This window comes from Heteronotia binoei, chromosome 18, assembly GCF_032191835.1.
Source record: "Heteronotia binoei isolate CCM8104 ecotype False Entrance Well chromosome 18, APGP_CSIRO_Hbin_v1, whole genome shotgun sequence".
Classification (NCBI taxonomy): domain Eukaryota; kingdom Metazoa; phylum Chordata; class Lepidosauria; order Squamata; family Gekkonidae; genus Heteronotia; species Heteronotia binoei.
In genome coordinates, this window is record NC_083240.1 from 47477465 (window position 1) to 47494068 (window position 16604).

Consider the following 16604-nt stretch of genomic DNA (forward strand, 5'->3'; position numbering starts at 1 on the left):
ATGCAAGGTGGGGAGAACATCAGGAAAGTCTTCCCCTGCAGACAGTCACCAGGAAGCCTGAGAAACAGAACAAGGTTTACAAGTAAAGTCCTGGATCAGTGCTTGTGTCATATGGATCTCTTCTCGTATGATTCTCTCTCAACGCGTGCAGCATGACCTCAGGGGAAGTGACAGCTCTTACCTGCTTGAACCCCACTCCATCCCAAATCAGCTGGGCTGCCACCCTGCCTCCTTCCTCTGTCCATGCGCAAGAGGAGGTCCGTGTTCCCTCTCGCACACAAGCAGGTTTTTGTGTTGCTTGAACCTACACTGGGCAGCATCACCAGAAGGTCTCCTTGTGATCCTTGTACTTGCCCATACATGGGAGCCCATCTACCAAGGGGAGACAGAAACAGACTGTTTCCTCCTTTGCTCTGTCTTGCACTAGACCAGTGGTGGCTGAGAGCATTTACTTATGAATCCATATGGCTTACCCACTTTCAGATAATGTCTTAAGCTTCTTTAAATTTGCTTTTACAAAGGAGGGAGAAGGGGAGGAAAACCTATTTCCTTTTTAGCAGGACCAGTGTAAAGCTTTCAATGCTAATAAACAATTTATATGAGAGTGTGGAACAGGAGGCAACACACACCAGAATGCCAAACCTAAACAACCATCTGGGGGAATGCTCAATTCGTTCCAAAGAAATTCTCTTCTGTTAAAACAAGAGTCATCCACATCCAGATTCCCCCCACCTCCACACAGCTGAGAGTAAAATCTTGGTCTGTCATAAACTAAACAGGAGCCAATATGTTGCATTTGCCAGTCATGTTGGGACCAGGGTCAAATCTCAGTGGGTGATTTTCTTCCAGTCGCCGCCCCCCCCCCCCGCCTACTCCAAAGGGGTGTTACATGATAAAATGGGGGGCAGCATGTACACCATTCTGAACTTCTTCAGGAAATAAAAATGGAATGCAGTAATAGCTATTATTTGCAAGCTGTTCTAACTTTCAAACTCACCAGAAGTCATTTCTATTTTATTCATACATTACTGCTCGTCATGTTCATGGGAAACAAAGAAATGTGTTCAGTCATGGGATGGTAACCGGCTGCCCCAGATTGATTCTGAGGTGCTGACACTTGAGCCTCAATGGGATTTAATTGTATTTGACATAAGAAGTCAGTTCCTACAAACCAAAATGCAGAAACAATTATGCCTTGTGGGACATGCCTATATACAATATGCATGCTCAGTAACCAATGACACCTGTAACCCAGATGAGGAGCTGTGATTGTCTGAAGTAGCAAAACAAACCAGCAGTCCAGGGGACACCTTAACATGAGTGAACTGTTAGTCCTTAAGGTGTTTTGTTCAAATGACAACTCTGTTTCTTTCATAAAATGGTAAAAGTAACAATTTTGCAGAAAACAGAACAAATAACTTTGGCCAAATGAAACCTCAGCTGTAGCAGCTTGGTACTACAACCATGTTTCTAATTAAAACAGCTGAGGTAACTCTGCCCCCCAATATCTGACATGAGCTGGGGTGCAAAGTAACCCCAGTGAGAAGATTACACCATCAGTCACCACCACCGCCCCCCCCCCCGGTAGAGAAAACAATAAATGGTGATAATTTTCCTTCTAAGCCATCATAAACCAGACTGCAATAGACAGTACCCTAAAAGGACAGTGACAGAATCACTCCATTTTTTAAATTTTGCAAGAAAAACGCACCAGGGGCAGGGGGTTAATGTTTTTAGTTATTTTATATTGTGTATGATTTTACAGATACTGTATATTGCTCAGAGCCCTGCAGCAGCAGGGATGGGCGCTTCATAAATTCAACAAGTAAATAATAATGGTGATCAGAATAAGGTTTTAAAACAGTATGAAGAAGAAAATGTATGCGCAACAATACTTAGCTTTAATTCTATTTTATTTTGTAACAAGAGGATATCCCTTGACAACCTGACAGAGCTGTCTGCAACGTGCATTTTGGCCTCAGAAATGTGGAATTTAGTGCTAGGTACATATTGCAGGGTTCAGAGAAGCAAAGCTTTAATTTTTATTTCTTTTTTTAAAAAAGTAAGTTTCTGCCTCTTTGCCACTCATCTGACGACTGGTGTTAAAACTGGAATCTCCAGAGAACAAGAGTAGGGAACTGAGCACCCTGCCTTCTCTCCATTACTGGCATATTTCCTTATGGTCATAATTTTATCATATCTTTCCCTCCACCGCTCTGGCTACAGGGCAGTGCTGGCTATGGTCGATCTTAGTGGGAGCTTCGGCTCACAGGTGGATCCCAAAGTAAAGTGTGGGTTGTCTAGCCTAGGACATGTTGCCAGAGCGTGCAACATCTGGCATCTGTTATCGTAGGGATTCACACACACACACCCTCCCTCCCTTTTGTTAGGTGCCTCTGGCCAGAAAAGTTACTACAGGACTCTGGAAGTGGTCTGAGCCCTTGCCTCCAATACCTTATTTCTGCACAAATGTGGAAACCAGGTGGAGGTAGGTCAATATAGTGATTCCTGCTTTCATAAACCCTTCTTCAAACACAGAAGCAGTACATTACTTAAGAAACTTAAGAAAAAGAAACACACTGATTGCAAAACAACGTTAGGGCACCCAAGGCGAGAATGGAAATTACAGAATCTTGCTTGTTCTCAGCTGCAGCACTGCTTCTGCGGGGGAACTCAGTCTCAAATCTCCAGGGCTGGGAGTCTCATACTGAGCTTTGTTCTCTGGGGTGCTGCAGCTAACCCTGCAGCATGCCCTCAGCTCTGCCATTGCTCACACGGACCCAGCCACAAAAGGCTGGCTGCTTTCTTCAGTCCAGTGTCTCAGACCTTTAAAGATGCAGTGGCAAACCCTGGAGAAAGGAGCTTTAAGCTTGCCTGCTCCTGAAGTGAGTGAATTATTAAGAATTGATCAGACCAGACGGAGCAGCAGCAAAATACAGTCTGAACTTGTCCTGTGAGCCAAGGCTCCAAAGCACCAGCTGATCCCTGCTTGCAGGGCGAGCACAAAATTATGGTTTCCTGGTCAGGAGGCAACAGCAATACCCAGCATGTAGCAACCAGAAAGTAGCCATTCCCTCCAGACTGAAAATTCTCCCACATGGCTTCCTGTTAAAGCAAGGGGTACAGCCACCACTCCTTCGTCACTTATTTTTTACAGGGGCTAGATCAAGATGGGTAGCCAAGTTAATCTGTCTCAGAGGCAGAAAGGAGTCCAGCAGCACCTTAAAGACTAATGGACATTTGTAGAAAGATGCAGGTGGGCAGATGAGTTGGTCTGAAGCAGAACAAAGTTGGAGTCCAGGGGCACCTTTCAGACCAACAAAAGTTTTATTCTGGGTAGAAGCTTCCATGTGCAAGCACACTTCTTCAGATACAGAGAAACAGAATGTTCTCAACCATTACACAGAGAAGGGGGGGGGGGGTTAGTTGCCAGGCAAGGCTGGCTTCCTCCCCACTCCCCTTCCTATAGTTTTCTGTGTTTCTTCTCCCCCTGCCAGAGAGTCCAGAACTGTGATCGAAACTTACAAGGATGCATCCTGGACCTTTTAAGCTGCTGTTTTCTAGTTTTATTGATTTTGTTATGTTGAATTTTAATGCTCTGTATTTGTTTTATGGCAGTATGCCTCTTTGTAATTGCCCAGAGCCTGGGATAGGGTGATTAATAAATCAAATGAATAATAATAATAAGAGTTAAGACAGAGATGGAAACAAAACTGGAAATTATCAATCCATACATATAGGTAAAGGGTGAGCAGTAAATTATCATACAGCATAATGAAGATGTTTAACAGATTCAATAATCGAACAGGAGTAATGTTAAGTTCATACGGTAACCATTCATTTGGGATCATTTCTGGGGAAAACAGTTAAGGAAATAAATGTCAAAACTGGAAATTAATATATCCTTCACTGTAGAATATTGAAAGTAATTAATTGAAATTCTGTCATGTCTCCTCTCAAACATGGAGGCGACTTTACAGCATCTTCTTCTTTGAAGTGGAGTAAGGCTCACTTCTTCTGATAGAGCTAGAATGTGAATCAATCTGTCCTATATATTAGAAAGTGGAATGATTTCAGATGCCAAATGACATTAGCAGGCAAATGACAATAGCAGGTAAGACTGATTAGTTGTGAAATGCACAGAGAGGTAGCAGGCATGGAGAAATCAGCACTGGTAACGAGACAGGAAACCTAGGTCTTGATTCAGTCCAGGTGGATGCACTTGCAATTCAGCAGTCTCTTTTTCTAATCTCCCCTTGAAATTCCTATGTAAGAGCACTGATACTCTTAGGTCTTAGGTTGTGAAATGCACAGAGAGGTAGAAGGCATGGAGCACTGGTAATGAGACAGGAAACCTAGGTCTTGATTCAGTCCAGGTGGATGCAATTCAGCAGTCTCTCTTTCTAATCTCCCCTTGAAATTCCTATGTAAGAGCACTGATACTCTTCGGTCATAATAGTCATAAGGGGGCTGATTTGGCACTTGAAAAGGTGGTAGTGGGAATATAATCACATGTCAATTTTGAAATGGTGAAATACTCCTCCAAAATGGCATCTGTGGCCATGGGTTGTCTACTGCCTGCCCATAACGTGTAGTTTAGCTCGGTGTTACATTTTTTAAAAGGAATTAATGGGAATATTTCGCATTTTGGGGAGAGGGCTTGCAGATCAGTCTATAAAAAACATAATCTGGCTGGAGTTTCCTCTCATTACAAACAACGTAATGATAAATCCATCCTTTAATATGCTCGGCAAGACAGGGTCTTTAGCCCCACAGTATAATCACAGTAATTTCAGGTCAACACAGAATGTTCTAAGTTTGGGGATGATAAAAATTCCTTTAGTTTAGCATGTTTTCAAAGTAGCTGATAAAGAATATTTCATATAAAGAAGTAAAAGAAATAAGCTGTCACCTAACTCAGAAGAGCATTTCTCACAGGCAGCAGAAGTTCTAATCATTCCGCCAAAAAGATGGTCACTGACTCGGGGAATGAGGCCTTTTCAGAAGTGGCACCTTGACTAGGAAACACTATTCTGTGGAATGTTGCTTTGCTCCCCTGTTGCTTGTATTTGGGCCAGAAGTAAACACATGGCTGTTACAGAAAGCACCTGGGGCAAAACTAAGAGGTCTTGTTAGCTATCGTATAATTAAGTTTGACACACTAGGACAGGGCTGTTGAAATTTATTATGAGGGCCAGATTTGACATGAGATCTTGCTGGTCCGGGCCATGTGTGTCATAAAATGTAATGCCAGGTAGCACAAATATAAACTTTATAAAGGGCACAGACAAACACAAAGATTTTTTTACTTAAAATAAGACATACTTAAAGCATTTGCATGCTTGCAATATTTTGTTTTAACAGTCTCTGAAAACCGACACTTCTTGCACTTCTTGCTTCTTGCAGCTAACTCAGTTGCACCCATAACAAGCCCAACAAAACATACACTCTCTCCCTCTGTCTCTCTGTCGCAAGATAAAACTCCTACCTTGACTAAAATGTTGCTGGTCTTAAAGCTGCTTTCTTTGTACCTCTCCACTGTGATCCAGAGAACTGAACAAAGGAAGCTCTCTCCTTCTTTCCCTCCTTCCCCAGGAGACGAGGAGGGGGAGGAGCCTTAGCCACTAGAAGGAAGAGAAGCTTGGCTCAGTAGCTCTGCAGTGTGGTTGATTGAGCCTGGCAAACGTAATCACACAGCAGAGCTACAGAGCCAAACTCCTCCATTGGCTGAAGCTACTTCTCCCTTTGGGAAGAAGGAGGGGGAGACTCCTTTGCTCTGCTACCTCCTCACAGAAGAGAAAGAAAAAAATGGTGACCAAAAGCAGCAGGTGGGGGAGAAGAAAGCAGACAATGGTTACTTGCTGGCGGGCCTGATTGGAGCCCTTTGCAGGCCAGATCAGGCCCATTGGACACCCCTGCACTAGGATGAAATTTATGGTGGGGTGAGAGAGGAAGTAGAGGAGGATACATAACTGGAAAATTTCTCCCCCATCAAACCCTTCCTCCCCAGATACTGTCTTAGGGCTACAGCAGGCCAACTTCCGTCCTGCAAACACTCATGTGTTCCTTTTCTCTCTTGCCTTTAATGGCCACCAGTGTGCCCTTGGCGTTCTTTGTCTGTCCTCTTCCCCAGCCTCCTGGGCTTGAAAGGGACAGAAGTGCCCCGTCCTGTTTAGCAGCCAGGCTCTGGGCAGTTCCGGGTGTGGCAATGGGGCGCTTCATGGCAGAGGGGCCAGCAGAGAAGCAGCAGCCCGGAAGGACTTCTGCACTGACTCCTGCACTGGCACTTCCCCCCACTGAGGAGGCACAGGGGCAATGTACCATTCCAAAACACACTGAGCAGCTGGGCAACAGTTTTTATTCATCTATTTTTTTAAAAAAAAATGAGGAGCCAAACAGCAAGTGGAACAGTGAATTTCCCTTGGAAACCAGGAAGAACTCAGAGCTACACAACACCCACTCACAACCACACAGGAACACAGCGCTTCCTGTTCATGGTTACCTCACAGGCTGACAGCCACTACAGGAATTGCTCATGTCATATGGAAATGCATCCAAGGTCGTCAGTGGCTTGTTAATGCTATTTAGCAGACAAAACCAGGGAGGAAACCAGCCTCACAAACAGTCAAGCCCCAAGCTCGAAATCCCCTTACCCCTGTGGCCTTAGCTCCTATAAACCGCCTGAAGGGATGTCCTTGGAACCAAGGCCTCAGAGTAGTGCTGTGGAGTGTAGTTTAGAAGGACAGACCAGGCAGTGGTGGGCCCAGATTCAAATCCCCACTCTGTCACGAAGCTTGCCATTGGCCAATAACATCTCTCTCTCTCCACTTAACCTGCTGCTGAGAATAAAATGGGGAAAGGAGACCCACCTACCTGAGGCCTAGCTCTGGCTTCCTCCTTCCTCTCTGTCTTCCTGGGAAAGAGGGAACTGTGGAGTTTTTTTGCCTTCCTCTGGGCACAGAGCAGGGGGCAGTGGAGGAGGAAGGTAGCTGTGAATGTCCTGCACTGTGCAGGGGGCTGGACTACATGATCCTTCCAGTTCTATGTTTCTATGGCACCCTTACAGCTAACTTGTCCTGCTTCTTCCCTTCTTAACATTAGTTGCTAGTAAATAGGAAGTGCAAACAATCCAGCCAGCTGATGATGCCTCTTCATTCTTTAAAAAAAGAGGCTGGTCAGCCAAGGAAGACCTTGGCATGACCACCCCATCTTCTCAAGAAAGAGGAAGCCACCGTCTGTGCTCGAATAAGAAACCACCCAGCTGAGACCATGCAGGGGTTAGTGTGCTACACCAGGACCTGGGAGACCTGGGCTCAATTCTCCGTTCTGCATGGGAAGCTCAGAGGGAGGCCTCAGGCCAGCCACACCCTCTCTCCTGGCCTCACGGAGTGGTTGTGGAGATGAAATGGGGGGAAGGAGGAAGATCTTGAGAGCCACTTTGGACTCCCGGATTCCCACTGGGGAGAAAATATCTAAACAAACATATGGAAGTCCATTGCCCACATTCATTTCCAGCCATCCTTTGTTATGAGGGCAGTTTACAGGAAGGTTCTGCACCAGAAAAGCAGGTCTAGTTGCCTTGTGAGCTAAGCCAACAGACAGAGGCTCTGAATGCCTGAACCAGCACGCTACCGGCTACTGCCACGGACAGTGGGTTGCCATCTGCAGAAGAGAAGAGGACCGCAGGACTGCACCCCCCCTCCTGCTCCTCCCCTCTGTGCTAATTTCCCAAGAGCTTCTACCATGCTCACTGCTCACCAGGATTCCTGTCACGACCACTACTGGAATCGACATTTCAAAGCAAACTTAAAAGCCCTGACTTGGAAAATACCTGATTGATGTTAATTGTCTGAAATAAGCATTAGCCATTACTATGGAAAGTTGGGCGAACCCAGAATTTCATGGTCTGTTCCTGATTTTCTAACCATGTTTAAGAGAATAATTAATTACATGCATGCCAGACCAATGAGAAATCTTTAGCTCCAAAACCCAGCATACCACTAGAAAAAAGTGAATATGTGATTTCACTGAGCTAACACATAAGTTAGATACCAAAACAGTATTCAATTGACTCTCCATTTACTGATTCAAGTGGAGATATATATATACACACACACACATACATACACGTGTTGATATATATTCTTCCTGACCTGACCTCATCAAATCTCAGAAGTTAAGCAGGGTTGGCTCTGGTTGGTATTTGGATGGGAGACCTCCAAGGATCGCTACACAGAGGCAGGCAGGCGATGGCCAACCACCTCTGGATGTCTCTTGCCCTGAAAACACTCCAGGGCTGCCCGAAGTCAACTGAGACCTGACAGCACTTTCCACCACCATGCATGTATTCACTCCCACAACTGATATCAGCAACCGAGAACCCTTCCCCAAAGACCGTGTTGCCCCCACGGCAAACAAACACCAACACCCGGAGTCTCAAGTCATCTCTCGACTTGATACTTCCTTCACCAAAGGGCGACACACTTCCTCTTTATATGAAAATAGTATCCTTCTGCAATGTGAGAGCCACCCACCATTTAGCACTCTTGCTGCGTGCTCACTTCCTTGCTCCTGAAATACTAAAATGTGAACTTGGAAATGAGAAGCTGGTTAGTACAGGAGACATTATCATTCAGGTAAGAGATATTTTCTTTTGCTTCTTTTGGTAGAAAAAGGCCAGCGAGTGCTAGAAGTTGCAAGACTGCTGTGGAATACCACAGAGCTTGCCTACAATTCAAAGTTGCATGCTCTGCAACACCACACAGTTAAAGGAGCTTGGATACTGAAAGGCTGTTTTGGGGTTTCCTCTTCTACTGTGCTCAAAGTTGATGCATTAAAAGGAGTGATTTGTCAAGTCTCTGATTAAAGTCTAATGCAGCACTGGCATCTGCCCTTTTGCTAGTGACTACCAACAGCAAACGTTCCACTGCTCACACACAGAGAGGGGGGGGGGGGGGTAGGTGCAGTACCAGACTGAAGTTTAAGTTCAAATCCCCAACTTGCAATGAAGCTCACTAGCTGAGCATCAACAAGGCCTACAAGGGTAAAATGGAGGAGGTGGCAGTTCACTGCTGAGCTTTTTAAAGGAAGCTGGGCTAAAAGTGAGTGATTAATAGAAAATGCAGAGCTATGAACGGTCTTTGGAATGATATTTCAGTTCAACTAGAAGATGAGAACAAGAGAGATGAGTCAGGTGTACTATACATGACAGAAATAAGCTTTCCCAGAAAGCAGTCCAAATTCTGATTGTTTTTAAATTATTACCTGAATGTATCTACATATACAGGTATTTACTTCTGTATGTAGTGGCAGGTTTCACTACCTCACACCTGTTAATAAAATTCTGTACGTAGCCAATTAAATGAATAATAGAAAGTCTTCAATAAATATATTATTCGGAACAGCTAGTATACATTTTGGGTACTTCTACTGTTACTAATATTGACAAAATCAAAATGCCCACAGATTTTTAATGATTTTTTTTAAGTTGGTCTCCAAAGGCCTTCAAAGCGCTATAGAGGGGCTGAGGTTCAGGAGCAAAGGAGCTATTTTGCATGCAGAAGGTCCCAGGTTCAATCTCCAGTTTTCCTAATTTAAAAGACCAGGCGATAGGAAAGAATCCCTGGAAAGCTGCTGTCAGTCTATGAAGGCAACACTGACCCTGACAAACCAAGGGTAGACTCAACAGGAAGCAGCTTCATGTGTATGTTCATTCGCCTGGGAAAACTATTGTCTGTCCATGCTTTATACTACAGAACAGGCCCCAAAACACAACCCTCTTGGTCTGCTCCCCCCAGTCCCAGCACTATATCTCATTAGAAACAACTCAATTAAATGCTCCATATCCACAAAGGCTGCCTGTTGCACCTCTGCATGCTTGCCTGTTCTGGTCTCCTTCCAGTCAGGCTCTGCTGAGGGAAGGCGGGGCACAGGATGCTTCTGCTTCTCGCTGCAGCAGGTGTGATTAGATCATTCAGTCACCTCAGATGCAGAGACATGGAATACATGCTCAGAGGAGGAACAAGTGCAGGGTTTTCACACGTCCATATGTAAGACTGATCTGTTTCCATTCCATTCTGCCTAAGGATGTGTGCATGCACACAAAAGTTCACACCCTGAATAAAACTTTGTTGATCTTAAAGGTGCCACTGGACTTGAATTTGGTTTTCACACAGTCAGGCTTTAAAAGAAATTTTTTCCAGTATGCCTTTAGCTCTCATTCAGGGGAAGAAAGTATATCAGAAGTCTAGTAAATACTGCTGGGACCCAGCTGCTTTGCCCATTTCCGCTCCCATACCATTTAAACTCCTCCCAGTGTTTCCGCTCCCATACCATTTAAGGTCCTCATCCTCTTGGAGAGGAGTGACAAGTGGAGTGCGTCAAGGATCTGTCCTGGGACCTGTTTTGTTCAACATCTTTATCAATGATTTGGATGAAGGAATAGAGGGAATGCTTATTAAATTTGCAGATGATAAGAAATTAGGAGGGGTTGCAAACACAGAAGAAGACAGAAACAGGATACAGAATGACCTTGACTGGAAAAGTGGGCTAAAATCAACAAAATGAATTTTAACAGGGATAAATGTAAAGTTCTGCATTTAGGTAGGAAAAACCCAATGCATGGTTATAGGATGGGGGAGACTTGTCTTAGCAGTAGTATGTGCGAAAAGGATCTAGGGGTCTCAGTGGATCATATGCTTAACATGAGTCAACAGTGTGATGTGGTGGCTAAAAAGGCAAATGCAATTTTGGGCTGTATCAACAGAAGTATAGTGTCCAGATCACGAGATGTGATGGTATCGCTTTACTCTGGTCTGGTAAGGCCTCACCTGGAGTATTGTGTTGAGTTTTGGGCACCACATTTTAAGAAGGATATAGACAAGCTGGAACGGGTCCAGAGGAGGGCAACGAAGATGGTGAGGGGTCTGGAGACAAAGTCCTATGAGGAAAGGTTGAAGGAGCTGGGGATGTTTAGCCTGGAGAGGTGAGAGGATCACCATCTTCAAGTACTTGAAGGGCTGTCATATAGAGGATGGTGTGGAATTGTTTTCTGTGGCCCTGAAAGGTAGGACCAGAACCAATGGTTGAAATGAAATAAAAAGAGTTTCCAGCTCAACATTAGAAAGAACTTCCTGACCATTAGAGTGATTCCTCAGTGGAACAGGCTTCCTCGGGAGGTGGTGGGCTCTCCTTCCTTGGAGGTTTTTAAACAGAGGCTAGATGGCCATCTGACAGCAATGAAGATCCTGTGAATTTAGGGGGAAGTGTTTGTGAGTTTCCTGCATTGTGCAGGGGGTTGGTCTACATGACCCTAGATGTCCCTTCCAACTATGATTCTATGATTCATTTGAGGGCCTGACAAACTAAGCCAATTCCCTCCCACACCCAAAATAATCTTCACACTGGACACAGAGAGGGGCAGGAGGAGAATCTATGCCAAGTTCCCAGATATGCTTATTAGGTTACATATTTGGAAGTTTCTTGGGGAAAAAATTATATTTTACAATTCAGACTCCTCATATCCCTCACACTGGAAACAAGAATTGTTTCTTCAGGGAAGGGCTGAATTCCTCTAGGGGAGGGGCTCAGGCATAATACTCTGCAGGCTCAACCTCTGTCACTCACAAGTAAAGGAGCTCCAGTACAGGATGCTGGGGAAGACCCTTCTCCACCCAAGTCCCTGGAAATCCACTGCCAGCCATGGGAGACAATTGATTCAAGGTCAATTACCTTCCTCTGCTCCGTTCTGTGTGCTGAACCGCTGCTGTCCCCAAGACCCACACAAGGCACATCCCACTAGATACACTTTGAGAGAACACCAATTAGTAGTCTGGAAACTAACTGCCTTTTTTATTTTACCAACTACAGAAGAGTTGCCAGCATATGATGAAAATGGGCACCAATCCCATTGTTCTTATTTACTTCTACGGACAACTGTGGTGTAGCCCTCTCTCTGCTGAGATCAAGGGACTGTCAAATTCTTCACTTCCAGCCACTTTCCAGACACCTACCACTGTCAGAATTGACCCCATGACCCAACCCTTCAGTTATTCACCTCCACCTAGCAAACACAGAGATCCTGCCAAAAATGAAGGGCTACCAGTGACCAGTGCTACACCCATGGTTACCACAGAACAAGGAAAAAAACTCCACGATGGGCACTTAATAGGGGCAGTGTTAGTTGGTATCATCTTGATGACTATGATAGTAGCGATTGTCGGCATCTTCTTGTGGAAGAGGTTGAGGAGGAGAGGTTCAGTGGATCCCCACTGGGCTGGCCGTTCCCCATTTGCAGATGGAGACATGCTAGAAATTACCACAGACAAAGACCCCATGCAAAGCTCAAAGCGTGCTTCCGTCCTCTCTGTCTTGCCTTGGAAGTTTAACAAGAACACGCTGCTGTTGGAAAATGCTGAGGGACAGCTGTCTGAACCAGGGCAAAGCTTGGATGATCCGTCTGCAAATGGTGCAGATAAAAGGAACAGCCAGTCAAGCTACACAGCAACAGAGAATTCAATCTCTTCTTCAGCAAGCCTGCAGACTCCAATTTCGGATGGACCAGGCAGCTTGACTGACATTCCACTCCAGTCCGATGATCTCTTGCCGGAACCGGCTGATCTGCCCCCTCCACCCAGCTGGACTGGAGAAAGTAGCAAGGACCTCTGCCCAAACACCGGGTCCCTTCCACTGCAGTCACCTGAAGAGACTCTATGTTCAGTACCGCCCAATTGCTCGTTGCTTCCTCCACCACCTGAAGAATTTTTCTAAGCCCAGACTCCATGACAAACTCCATGTCCTCCTTTCAGAAACAAAATGAACCAGCAGAAAAGCAAACGAAACCTTTAACTACTGTTTGCCTGTAGCTTTTTGCACTGTTGCTTACTTGGACATTAAAAGAGCTCTGCAGGGTCAGACCAGAATTCCTGTACCCGGTTTCCAGTGAAATGCCAGCCAGATGCTTCCAGAAGGCACACCTGCAGCTGCCACCTACCCTTGCCAACCCATATGAAAAGCCATCCTACTCTGATCATGGAGGTTCTCCTTAACTGCCACGGCTGACAGCGGCTGGGATTTGTATCTTTAGCACACTTCTGCTCCTCCTATTTTATTCACTTGCTGACCAAGATGTACTTTTTTTTTTTAAAGGAGCCTTTTTGTCTTTGCGAATTATCTGCCCTGAACCCTCTCAAACTGGTTTGTATCTTTCCTGACCTGCTGCATGCAATTTATCTGTGCTACTACTATGATGGACTTCAGCACACTAAAAGGACTTGATCCCCACCCCCTTTCAGCATGTCACTTCTTCCTCTTTTTGACATTAAGCACAGCCACATCAGACTTTCTGGGCAACGTCTCCGTTCACATGCAGGATGAATTCAACTGCATGATGGCCACTGTTCCCAAATGGTTCAACAGCATTTGCACATCACAGCAGATACTCGCCACCTGCTGCAGTGCCCACTGTCATGATGGGGAGGGGGACATGGGACAAAGTCCGTCGCACTGCAAGGATGGCCAGTGTTTGCACACTTTGCCACTCCCTGGGGTGTGGGACTTACTCACTAAGGAACACGACAACCACTCATGGGTTCCTGAAATTCTGCCTTGGGGTGCACAGGGCAGGGCACTCTTGGCGGCTATGCCCACATTCAGGACTGCCCATCAAACTTCACCTCTTGCAGCCTAATGCAAAATGAGAACACTTGTTCATTTTTAAAAGCATTGCTAGCTTAGTGTTGTTAAGCATTCCAAATTGCTTCTGATACTCGTGATTTCTATTGTTTGGACTTAGATGTAGGTTGAATTTTTTAGCATCCAATTTTTTCTTTCTTTCTTTTTAATGTTGTAAATTGTGCTGGGCTTTTTTTCTTTTTAAATGATGAAAGCAAATCATGAAATATTTACACTCTGATGGTGCTGCTCATTTGTCCATTTCCAACTATTATATGTAGCACTTTGCTGCTGTGGGATTGCTGTGCAATGCACGTGAAGGGGGAATAAAAATCCAAGAGCCCTACTGAGGTATTAGCTCTGGTGAGGCTGACACCACATTAGACAGGAAGCTGGTACATTGAGGTTTACTTTCTCTGCTCTCCAACATCAGGTGTGCGTGCGTGCATGTGGGTGGGGGGGAGAGGGAAAGAGAACACAAGTGCACACGCACAGACGAAAATTAAGCACAACGAGAGATTAAGAACCAGTGATGAAGTTTCTCTGAGCAAAGTTTGAATCTGTTAAATGTATAGAGCCACTGTGGCACTGTGCTGGAGAAGACCCTGGCTCAGATCCCCACTCTGCTACAACCCTTATTATTTATTTATTTCTCAGATTTATATGCCGCCCTCCCCGCTGAAGCAGGCTCAGGGCGGCTCAAATTAAAACAATAAAACAGTAAAAAAACAATTAAAGTTTTAACAATTAATTAATACCAATTAAGTAATTTTAAAACAGTTTAAAATGATTTAAAACAATGTTGGTGCTAGTGTTTGGTGCTAGTGGCACTGGGGAGCTACAGTTCATTGAGGGAACCATGAATGCTAACATGTACTGTGACATACTGAAGCAAAGCATGATCCCCTCCCTTCGGCGACTGGGCCGCAGGGCAGTATTCCAACATGATAAAGACCCCAAACACACCTCCAAAACGACCACTGCCTTGCTAAAGAAGCTGAGGGTAAAGGTGATGGACTGGCCAAGCATGTCTCCAGACCTAAACCCTATTGAGCATCTGTGGGGCATCCTGAAACGGAAGATGGAGGTGCGCAAGGTCTCTAACATTCACCAGCTACGTGACGTCATCATGGAGGAGTGGAAGAGGACTCCAGTGGCAACCTGTGAAGCTCTGGTGAACTCTATGCCCAAAGGAGTTAAGGCAGTGCTGGAAAATAATGGTGGCCACACAAAATATTGACACTTTGGGCCCCATTTGGACATTATCACTTAGGGGCGTACTCACTTTTGTTGCCAGCAGTTTAGATATTAATGGCTGTGTGTTGAGTAATTTTGAGGGGACAGCACATTTATACAAGCTGTAGACTCACTACTTTACATTGTAGCCAAGTGTCATTTCTTCAGTGTTGTCACGCGAAAAAATATACTTAAATATTTACAAAATGTGAGGGGGTGTACTCACTTTTGCGTTCTTGTATACAGGACATACTGTATACAAGAACGCAGAAGAGTTTCCCAGTTCAGATATACCTCTTAGGCATTTGGAAGCCTCTGTCTTAAAATAACAGCTCCTCTTCATTTTACAGGTCTACAAAACTGATGCCTTGGCATGATTCAAATAAGCTTTGTGCCAAGTTTGTGTTTTGAAGGACTGGGGGGCGGATTTCCTTCTTTTTCTGCTATCTTTTAAGCGTTAACCCTACAAGCAGAGGTCAGAGTGCGCCTGTTTCACCTGTTTCCACCTGAATAACTTATGGAACCACCCCCTAGGAATGCCCTTTTCCATCAGTCACACTGCTCAAGTGTACCTAAGGACAGAATCTGAGACGGTAAGTGGATGCTAATTAGCTATTTTGTCACACCTCTATGTGCAAGAATCGGCTGCAGCTGGTCGTCAGCACTGCAGAGTGAACAGCAGCCAAAAAGAGTAAAATGAGTAGTACCTTCAGCACTGCTTAAGTAAAGTGATACATGCTGGGAATGCACAATTCACACATCAGGGTCTCGAAGAGGCTTTATGAGCTTATAACAAGCACGCCTATCTACGGTTTTAGCAATATCAAGACGGGGGGGGAGGGGGGGTTTGGTTTTAACAATATCAAGACAGGGTTTTTTAAAAAAAATATTTTTAGCCTGCTCTCCCCCCTGCATGGCAGGCTCAGGGCAGGTCACAACAGACATGGATAAAAGGAAACACTTTTTCAAACAGTTCATAATGGACTAGTAGAAATCACTGCTATAAGATGTTACAGCGGACATCAGCTGAGATGGCTTTTAAAGACTGACTGCACCAATGGCCATGATGGTTCATGGTTCATGTTCTAGTGGGGGGAGAGTTTGGCTTTTGTGCCCCTGCTTGTGGGTCTTTCAGGGCCTCTGGCTGTCTGCTCTGGGAAATGGGGTGCTGAACTAGACAGACCCCTTCCTAATACAGAGGCACTATAATGCTGAGTGCAAGATACTAAGACGTACAACACAGGAAGGGTAAACCGCCCATTATATACCCTGCCTGTAGGGCCTTCTGGGAGCATTCTGGGAAACAGGATGCTGGACTTGATGCTCCGCTGGTTTGATGCAGCAGGACTCTTGTGTTTGGGATCACAGGTTTAAATGCGGGGGAAACAGGAAATGTCAGCATCTGTTCCTAAAACGATTCCTTAATGACCAATTGTGCATTAACTGCCAGAGTGTAAAGCCATCTGCAGATCTTCAGTGGCCCAAATGAAACAACAGATCCATTCCTAGAAGTATTCAAACTTTTGTTTGGGGGCATCTGCTGCTTGGAGGAAGAACAGCTGTCCTTCACAAGATGATGAAGATGATGATTTCCCATTTCTTTCCCTGACCGCCGGCCCAAAAAAGCTGCAACTGTATATGACACCATGGGAAGCCTGCCACGGACTTCAGCGGGGAGGGCGCTGCAAGCTCATCCA

At 45.1% G+C, this 16604-nt stretch overlaps 2 protein-coding genes across 3 annotated transcripts in view; one reads left to right on the top strand and one right to left on the bottom strand.

Annotated features, from left to right (window-relative positions):
* NF1 (neurofibromin 1) overlaps nucleotides 1-16604 on the bottom strand; it is a 249271-nt gene that overhangs the window by 75222 nt on the left and 157445 nt on the right. The gene's annotated exons all lie outside the window — the stretch shown is intronic.
* Nucleotides 8541-12768, top strand: EVI2B (ecotropic viral integration site 2B). The gene is made up of 2 exons (XM_060259569.1): nucleotides 8541-8636; nucleotides 11869-12768. The coding sequence occupies exon 2, from the start codon at nucleotides 11884-11886 to the stop codon at nucleotides 12766-12768; it is 885 nt and encodes a 294-aa protein (XP_060115552.1). The 5' UTR covers nucleotides 8541-8636; nucleotides 11869-11883.